General features: G+C 39.1%; 1 protein-coding gene across 1 annotated transcript; it reads left to right on the top strand.

Moving 5' to 3' along the window:
• The first annotated feature begins 829 nt into the window (after positions 1-829).
• BLOC1S4 (biogenesis of lysosomal organelles complex 1 subunit 4) lies at positions 830-9,233 on the top strand. Its single transcript, XM_020986874.2, has 5 exons — positions 830-1,213; positions 5,218-5,289; positions 5,918-6,019; positions 7,185-7,319; positions 7,690-9,233. The coding sequence occupies exons 1-5, from the start codon at positions 893-895 to the stop codon at positions 7,789-7,791; spliced, it is 732 nt and encodes a 243-aa protein (XP_020842533.1). The 5' UTR covers positions 830-892; the 3' UTR covers positions 7,792-9,233.
• The last annotated feature ends 717 nt before the right edge of the window (positions 9,234-9,950 follow it).

Raw genomic sequence — 9,950 nt, 5'->3', positions numbered from 1 at the left:
ATAAACATTTACTGAGCACCGTGCTAAGCAGTGGGGAATACATCTAATAAAAAGAAAAATGAGTGAGGACAACTCACAGTAGATGCAAGTACCGAGCTGAGAGGCCAGTTTCTGCCCTCTATAAAGGAGGAGTTTGGTACTCCAACCTACGTTCGTCTAATCAGAGAACAGAGGCAGTGGAAGAAGGGGGTATCCATCTGGACTAGAGTTAGCAATGTGGTGGTGTTTAGAAGGAACGAGCTTATCCTGGGAGGGTCATCTTGTTTCCAGGTGCTGCAAACCAGGCATGGCAGCAGATGCAAGCCGAGCGAGCTGAAAGTCTAGTTTCCATCCTCTATAAAGGAAGGCACTGGGTGGAAATTAGCGCTCCATTTCTCGGCCCTTCAATCGGAATTGGTGTCCAAATGTAAGCTATGACAGTTATTTCCTTCTCTGGAATTACCTATTGCCGGTGCTAGTGGGCAAGGAAAGGTGAGTGAAAAATTTCCTGCTTACAGACTCTCCACCTCTCGATGCAGACTCACGCACAATAGCTCTTCTTTCCAGTTACTAAGCATTCCTTTGGTCCGACATTATTACTCTCGCGCCATTTATAGCTTTTGGGACGCGTCCAACCTTTGAGCCCAGGTTAGTTTCCCAAAGCCATTCCCTTTGGCCCCTCCCCCAGCACGTGACGCGCAGCAGCTAAGGGAGATGGGGAGGCGGGGGGAGGGGCAGATGGGGCGCCCCGGGCGGTGTCCGAGCTCCCGGTGGGCGTGGCCAACACAGGGAGGCGGGGGAAGGGGATTCCGGCGTGCGCGCCCACGAGAGCCCGCGCTGGAACCGCGGGTGGGCGTGGAGGGGGAGTCGTCGGGGAGGGAGTGGCGCCGCGGGAGCCGGCTGCCGCGAGGCCATGGAGAGGGGTCACGCGGGTCTGGGTCTGGGGTCGCGTGAGGGCTTGGCGCCGGAGGAGGAGCTCGAGCCCCCGGGAGCCGCCTGGAGCGGAGACAGCGGGAACGTGTCCCAGAGCCACAGCAGCGCGTCCGGGCTCTGGGAGGAGGAAGAGGAGGCGGCGGCGGCCGAGGAAGCTGGCGAGCGGGGCGGGCGGCGGCCCAGTCGGGACCGCGGAGTCTCTTGCGACGCCGTCGGCTCGGACCTGCCCCTGCTCCAGCGCGCGGCCGCCGGCTACGCCGCCTACCTGCTGCCGGCTGCCGGGGAGGGAGGCGGCCCCGAGGTGAGCGGGCCCGGGGAGAGAGTCTTTCTCTCTGGGCCTCCCCTCACATCCCGTCCCGGGCTGCCGCCGGACACTGCCCGCGGTCTGTGGGAAGGCCCTCAGCTAGGCTGCGGTCTGTGATCTACCGCGTTAGGGAGGGGCGGCGAGCCCGATTATCCGGCCCCGGATAACATAACCGAGCCTTCCACCTTCCAGCCCTCAGGACGAGTGCTTGCTCTGTGATTGGAAGCCGTACCTGTGGGGATCTGCATCCACAGGGTTTGGCACAGAATAGGCACTTCTGTTAATACCTTTTTGGTTGAGTCAAGTTCATTAATGTTCTTTCGGGGAGAGAGTTGTGTACATAAGTATATACAAGATCAATACAAGGTAGTCTGGGGTGGGTGACGAGATCTGTAAAGGCCTCATCGAGAAGTGGGTAGTTGAGCAGAGCTTTATAGACAAGTAGGCATTCCAAGAGGTGGGGTGAGGTGGAAAAAATAAACATTTTTAAGCGCCTATTATGTGCCAGGCACTGTGTCCCAAAAGTCCTGGTGCAGTTTCAAGCTGTTAAAAGCTTTAAATTGCTCGTATATTTCAGGCAAGGGGAGCAGCATGTGCAAAAGCTCAAAAATGCTAACAGGCAGGTCTGGTTCGTTGGACTTGAGTGCATGAAAGGAAATAACGTATGACAAGCCTGGCAATTTTGAACTACTTCCAATCTCACCTCCTCCGTTTATTCAAAGAGAGGAAGTACACTGTTAAGAGAGCCAATATGAAAAGCATTTCCATTTCTCAGTACTTCAGAGTGCCACCCATGACCCGGCAGAATTTTTAGAGCGACTAGGTCTCCTAATTAAATGTGGTGCTTTTTTTTTTTTTGACTAGGCAATGGGATTAAGTGAAATGTGCATTTCGAAACAGCACTTTAGTAAATAAGTAGGAGAGATGGAAGTGGGAAACTAAAATAAAAGAGGAAAGTGTCACAGGGACTACTAGTGCCTAGTTTTTAACAAGCTGTTTTTGAGTTTATGTACAATTTTATTTTATTGTATTGTTATGGGTAATAAGTTTATAATAAAATATTCCCCCAAAACAGACTTAATAACTAAAAGATGATTGTGCTATTCAGTTAAGCTGTTATGTTTTCCTTTAAATGTTAAGCTAGTCTTCCAATTAAGTACTTTGTAAAATGTTTATACCTTGAGACTGAGAACTGGGGAGGCAAATAGTGGGAGGAATACTGGATTTGGAGAGAGGGTAAGGCTTGAATCTGGACTCTTGTCACTTTATTACCTATGTGACTTTGAACAAGTTCCTTTCAGAGCTTCAGTTTACTATGAAAAATGAGGAAGACACAAGATGACACTTAAGTCGCTTGTCTCTATGATTCACTGAGCATTTTATGGATGTGTATGACTTTGGGACTTAATAGTTGTTGCTACAAAGTGAAGTTAACACTAAACTTTGAATTCTGCCCATTGATTTTTTTTACAAAATATATAAATGCTTGTCTTTGCCCAGATGATTCCCACGTATAGAGACTGAAGACTCAACATTCCTAAATTTACTTGATCCCTTATGAACAAATGCCGCTTGTCAAATCTAGTCAGCAGCTCAGTCAACATGTGTATAACAGAAATCATCACCCTTCCCCCCCCAAATCTCTGTCCTTCAGATTTTATGTCTGTTGAAATAAGATTTATACCATCAACCTCTCAATTTTGCAAAGTCTGTATATATATGTAAGGACACATTTTACATCTGTACCTTTCTCTCAGCTGGACTGTTGTCACAGTTTCCTAATCTTCCTGAGTTCTGAAGATCAAATGAGAACGAAAACCTACATAAAGCCAAAATGTTATATAGATATTAGCTCTCATTTCCAGACTCTCCCATCTCTAATCCATCTTCTATATAGCTGCCAGAATAATTTTTCCAAGGTCTGACCTCTTGCTACGTATGGAATGTATTGATCATAAAATTTGGAACTAGTAGGGAGTAGTTATGAAAGGCATATTGCTAGATTCAAGGGATAAAAAGGCAAATGTATAACAGTGTGTTGTTAGGCAATGTTAGGTAACAACAATATGTTGTTAGGTAACATATAACAATATGTTGTTAGGAAGGGGAAGGGAGGGAATAATAGAGTGGAAGAGACCCTGTAGATCATCTAGTCAACTCTTTCTTTTTGCAGATGAGGAAACCAGGGCCTAGGGAGATAGCAGTTTGCCCAGAATTATATAAGCAATGAATAGCCAGGATTTGAACTTCAAATCCATTCCTCTCTCTACTCAGTTGTTCTTAGTGAACCCAGTCTTTCTTAGAGTCATCTATTCCTAGATGCTCATAAATCAGCTCTTTAATAAAACTCTTGCTGAGGTTTAAGGTCATTTTTTTTGGTTCTGGATCCATAATTTCATCAGTGGAGGAAATTGCTTTCACCGTGGAGTATCAGCAATTCATCCATAACTTACGGTCTTAGAATTCCCATGAATACAAGGTCAAAATTACCTGCCTGTAATTTCTAGAATCTACTAGCTGTTTTTCCTCTCCTATTCATGATTTCTCAAAAGTTACTAACAGTGTTTTTGAGGCGATACCTTGATTCTTGGACTCCTCTAGTATGTAATTTCTTTGGGCCTGGATACTTAGCAAAGTTTGATCCGCTATCATCAGTCATAAGGATAATTTTCCCTTCCTACCATTTGCACTTAGGGTTCCCCCCCAACCCTTTACTAGAAACCCTGCAATAACTTCATTATTACCCATCTGTATCAGTTTCAGATCCTGAATTGTGGTTTTAAACTTGTCAGCTCACCTATCTCTGGTTAGTGCTATTTTGGGGCATCTTACATGTATTCTGCGATGGACTAGAATAGGCTGTGTAATACAGGTCCCCTTTCTTCATTACGCGTCATCACACCCTGCTTTCCACCTTTTGTGCCATGTTTTATTTGCTTTCAGTCTTTTTTAGGCCTTATCTTCTTTGTTGTTGAGTCATTTTTTCAGTTGTGTCCAAGTCTGTGTGACCCCATTTGGGGTTTTATTGGCAAATATGCTAAAGTGGTTTGCTATTTCCTTCTCCAGCCCATTTTACAGATGAGGAACTGAGGCAAACAGGGCTAAGTGACTTGCCCAGGGTCCCACAGCTAGAAAGTATCTGAGGCCAGATTTGAACTCAGAAAGATGAGTCTTCATGATTCCAAGCCCAGTGCTCCCTCTTACATGCATGCAATTTTCCCATGCTTAGAAAAAGACTCTTTTGTCCTCTGAAATATATCCTTTTTAAAGGCCACATCTTTTGTAAGTTTTCTCACTAAAGTAGAGTCCAGTTTGCCTAACAGCCAAGATAAATTTGTATCTACTTATAGCTGTATAGTGAATATCATCAACTAGGCATGCATCTTCTGACACCTCACCTAAGTATCCTTTCAGTTCTGTACAAGCTTGTGTTTTACTCCGTAGCCTCATTGTAGTATTGGTAATGGCCCAACATCAGTAGGCCAGTATGCTTGTAAGCAGAGAGAAAGAGTTTTTGGTCCTTAAAATTTTTGGAATCCTGAAAATCTACTCATTTACCATATCAGAAAGCAATACAATTTAATAAACTGAGAAACATATTAATCAAAAGTTTTGAAAATCAATAGAATGATTATTTTTGCTACTGCCTATATGAAATATAGAACTGGTTTTAATTTCATCAGCATAGTACCCATGATATACCTTAAGATCAGCGTGATGAATGTTCTTTTTTAATCACTTAAGGCACAGAGGGGTTGTGATCTGTCAATGAAAGGTGCTCCACATTAATGAAAGACATAAATTACTTGAAAGAGAGTAACATAGTATTAAAAAATCAGTGTAAATAAATTATGGAAAAATAAGTCATTTTCATTGTATATTCCATCCAGATAAAATCATTTGATGAGAAATTTGCTCCAAAAGTTTATTGATCCTTCAGTAAACTCATGTATGTCAATTGGAAACACATCACAGTTAAACATTCTATTTTTTTGTTACAGATAGAAGCTTTAGACAGGAGTCTTGAAGACCTACTAACTAGAGTTGATGAATTTGTTGGGATGCTAGATATGGTATGTTTTGGCAGAACTCATTTTGCTATTCTTTAAATGTTTAAAAATAAGCACTTGTAGTTAAACAATCATGATGCTCGCAATTTCATTCCATTTTTCAAGGCATTGCTTAGTTCTTTAAGTGCTCTGTTTTTAGTAAAGTTACCCTGTGTTTAATTGATATCTTTCCAGTGGAACATAAACTGCTATAGAGAGCAAGAATTGTCTCTGTTATCTTTGTATCACCAGGACCCAGTACAGTGCCTTACAAAGAGTGGGAAATTAAGCTTTTAAAATGGCATCAAGGAAATATATAAATGGAAAGGAACATGCAGGCCAACCATGTAATAAGAGCAAAGGATAGATAACAACCTGTGTGCTGGACTGGTACTTATATAACACGGAAGAGAAAAGTGTCAGTTCTCCATTTCCACCAGCACATTGGAAGTGTACTCCCTAAGAAGTGCTGCTGTGGTGTCACAGTACGAGGTGTATCGTTAGTGAGGAATGTCCGCACTAACAAAATCACAGATTAACTCAAATAATGGAAACTCAGCATACATATGCAGTCTAGTAATGGTGTTCATATTTTTCTCTAATTAGTATTCTTTATGGTAAAATAAAACCTATCATATATATTTTGTTTTAGATTCGAAGTGACTCCTCACAAGTAGTCAATGAAAGTGTACCTCATATTCACACCAAAGCCACTGAAATGAGCGAGATATATAGAAAGATTGACAAATTGGAGGTGGGTAGTGACTTTTAAAAGTACATATGATACATATTTGAAGGCGGCATCAACTTTCCAATGTTTTACTGATTTATAGGCTTGCATTTTATTGAAAGTTTATTTGTCTGTTTTGTTTTAAAAACTGCTTTTCGTTTATTTATCTTTATGTTGGTACAAACTTGGTCTCAGTTAAGACAACCAGTATATAGCATCAGTACACAACCAGTAATAATCAGTAAACATATTAAAACTTTGACCTATTGGTATAATGAATTATAATAAACTTGAAAGGGGCATTTCATTGTGCTTAGAAACATCACTATCCTAGGACTTATCAAAGATGTATGTTATTCCTACTCTAACAGCAGTTACTTTAAGACAATACTTATAACAAGCAGTATAGGCAGCATATTTATAATTTTAAAAAATGTGTATTGACTGAAAAGACCGGTGGGCAGTTTATAAAGAACAACATCCTAGAGATGTTTATGGTGGGAATAGCCAAATTTGGTGACTGCCTGAAAACAAATGGAAAATAAGATGGTTTTCTACTCTCAGAAAAAGTCATTGAGAAACAATGGGTTTAACTTTTACTAGGTTCTTTATGACATGGTGGCTAAGGGTTTAGAGATCCTAGAAAACAGTAAGATGGGGACAGAAAATAGTTTGGGGCTTAAAAAATATTGAAGATTGATTTTTCTTAATTGGTTAGGAGATAAAATCTCAAAAGCTATACAGTCAAAGTACAAACTCCGAAGTCATCAATACTAGTTTGATTTCACTTGTTTTATGGGTGACTGTTCTTTCTGGGATTTCATTAAAACTAATTTTTAGTAAGAGCCAGAGAAATGTATAGGTGAAATTAGGCGAGACAGGACCTCATTTTGTCATAAAAAAGGTTTTAGCTTTCAAAAATGTTTAACTTAAAATATGAATTAGATACCATAATAAATCAGTGCCACTTATTAAACTGTTCTACCTTTTCTTTTGTCATTCAACATAATATACGACATTTATGTAAATAAGATTGGCAGGCAGGAGAAATTTTGTATTCTTTCATGCAGGCTTATTACTTTCTAACATTTTTATCTTTTGCAGTCACCTGTAGGATTGGGCCACACATATATGATAATACTAAAAAGCCTTCTGGTTTTTTTTTCACATGTTTTTCCTTCCTACCTAGGCCTTTGTTAAAATGATTGGAAATTGTGTGACTAGAATGGAGGAGCAGGTGACAAAAGCAGAAGCAGAACTTGGGACATTCCCCAACACATTAAAGAAACTTTTGCACACAATTAATGTGCCATCCTTCCTTAATGTAAGTTATTAATTTGAGAAATTTGACTTTATTATATATAGTTTTTTTTACAGCCCACAGTAGATTAAATGTACTCAGGGAGCTTCCTTACCACTAGCTAGTTCCTTATGCCAATGAAATGCACTACTGTGAGTGGGAAGAAATTTTTAAAATTTAGAATTAAGTAACTGCGTTGCTTCTCTGGATGAAAAGAGAACATGTGAGAGATGTTTTAAGCTGTGGCAGATAATTTTTTTTAAAGCAAGACCAAAGATAAATCTGAAATTTGAAGAATAACAAACAATTGGAACAAAAGCTTTCTTTAAAAAAAGAGATCCTGTTAATTCTTTCTGTGATATGTATAATTTTTCTTTTTTACAATTGTTTCCAGAAGTCGTATTCTACAAAGCAACAACAAACAGTCTATGAACCTCCTATCCTTTTCAGGACAGAAGACTATTTTCCTTGTTGCAAAGAAGGACCTCAAGCATGATATCGCATAATACAACTACTTAGGAAAAGATTTATATCAAAGGAGAAGTTCTTATCTTGAAGAGATTATTATTATACATATCTACTATTTAGTGTATTTAAGGTTTTGTGTATATTCAACAAGCAGTATTTTAAAACAATATTTTTCATTTTGTGCAGAATGCATAGCTTCCCATGTGTTCCAATTCTAAACAAATCTCTTTAAATGGGGGTGTAAAATGAGTAAACATTTCCTTATAAGTATCAAAATTGCTACTTTCATATTTATACCATCCGTGTGTCAACAGTATTATCTTTTAAGACTTACCTTCACAGGGTCTTAAAGAAAAAACTACTGAAGCATTAAAAAGCATTATTTATTGACATTCTTAATGGCTGACACTCTTCCTATAGTTTATTTTTTTAATGAAATGTAAATTGACCTGAGTTAAGCTTTCTACATTTTGACTGTAAACTATGCAGGACAACTGACTTGTAATTAATTTTGAAAATTATATTGAAACAGCTATAATTTTTACTTTGTAAATGACTGTGTACACAGTTTCACTTATAATTTAAATTCAATTAAAACTGAAGACTTATCTACATAGATTTTCTCTTGAAGTGCTATTGAGCAAGAACATAGGAAACTGTTTTTATAGAAGTTTTATTTTATCTTGGATACAGATTTCCTTTTCCTCAATGGATAACAATAAAATTTAAGAACTTCCATAAAAGGTTGATGTGAAAAAAAATTACACAGTTTAACTCAGCTGATATTTTAGAAAAATCATATAATTCTTTCAAGTCAAAGGATCATAGAAACATTAGAAAATTAGAAAGGACCTTGGAAGTCTGGTCCCTCCAATGAAGAAACAATTGCACTGGGCTTCAAAGTGAAGTCACAAAACCAATTAGTGGAAGATTTTTATGAGTAGGAGAAAAAAACCTGTACTTTCCACCCTGAAGAATAGGCTTTGCATTCTTTTAAAAAAATTTTTTTTGGCTTTGCATTCTTAAAATAAGATTGAAGAGCTAGAAGAAACTAACTCCCTTATAGATAAGGAAACTGAAGCACAGCATTTTTGTGACTTGCTGAAGGCCTTACAAGTAGTAAGTAGCAGAATATTCTAACTCCAAAACCAGTGATATGCTATGTCATACCTTTTCAGTTTACTATCCTGTGATTACAAGATGGATCTCCTTTATAATAGCTAAGAGATGCAGTCCTTTCTGTATAATAGATGTCAGCTTCCATTTCAGAGCTTGTTCTACTTTTCAGTGAAGAGGACAAAGAGGTGAGTGGGTCGATTCTAGTAATTGCAAATGTAACTAGGATGTCTTTAGGACTTTATACTTTTCTAAGTAATTGTTACTGTTTGATACTTTGGCCACTATTCACTATGTCCTCATTTTGTCCTCAGTAAACTTTCTGGCAGTTTAATAAATAAATACATTAATTAATGAGAGCTTTCTATATTAACACAGCATGTTAAAGTTTGCAAAACATTTTGTACACATTGTCCCATTTGAGTCTTTACAAATGAACAGTTAAGTAACTTATCCAGGTTCAAGCAATTTACTCACAATGCTATTTTAGTACATATACGTATATGTCTGTGTGTGTGTGTGTATATGCAGGTTAGACCAGTTCTGGTCAGTGCAGAGTCCTATACCTGGGTTCAGAAAATCAGATGTTTAAGAACAGGTGGAGAAAAGATGGGGCTTACACAATATATCGCATGAAAGAGACCTGGAGGGTTTTAGTAAAAGCTTAGGGAATGAACACTGACCTAGAACCAGAAAAACAAATATATTAAGTTCCTCCACTAAAGTCTAACTTCAGTTTCTCACTGACAGTGCAGGTTTCAAGTAGTTCCTGTTGAGCTCTAAAGACTTCAAGTACACTCTAGAAATGAGTTGTTTTTTTCATCTGAAGACCAGCTAAGTTTGCAGAGGCTTGCCACCAAGTTGGCTAATCAGTAACAAAGGTCTATTAGCCAAAGCATCTCAAAAATTCTAACTCATACAAAGACATGTGAAGATGCCAGCTGCATCAGCAACCACTAGGAAACCAAGCCCACCCTACAATGCAGTTTTGACATGCGCCCTGCTATTGCCCAGCTCCTACCCTCTCCCCCAGCAAGAAAAACTATCCTCCAGGCCTAGACACCATGTTTC

The sequence above is a fragment of the Phascolarctos cinereus genome, unplaced genomic scaffold (genome assembly GCF_003287225.1).
Source record: "Phascolarctos cinereus isolate Bilbo 61053 unplaced genomic scaffold, phaCin_HiC Scaffold_4;HRSCAF=312, whole genome shotgun sequence".
NCBI lineage: Eukaryota > Metazoa > Chordata > Mammalia > Diprotodontia > Phascolarctidae > Phascolarctos > Phascolarctos cinereus.
The sequence above is the reverse complement of the archived record's forward strand: the minus strand, read 5'-3'. Positions and strand labels throughout refer to the sequence as shown.

What these genes read in the sequence shown, in the direction of transcription:
- BLOC1S4 (XM_020986874.2), top strand. Translation starts at nt 893, where the DNA reads ATGGAGAGGGGTCACGCGGGTCTGGGTCTGGGGTCGCGTGAGGGCTTG. An exon ending in GGGAGGGAGGCGGCCCCGAG is followed by an intron (nt 1,214 to 5,217) that starts GTGAGCGGGCCC and finishes TTTTTGTTACAG; the next exon opens with ATAGAAGCTTTAGACAGGAG. An exon ending in TTGTTGGGATGCTAGATATG is followed by an intron (nt 5,290 to 5,917) that starts GTATGTTTTGGC and finishes ATTTTGTTTTAG; the next exon opens with ATTCGAAGTGACTCCTCACA.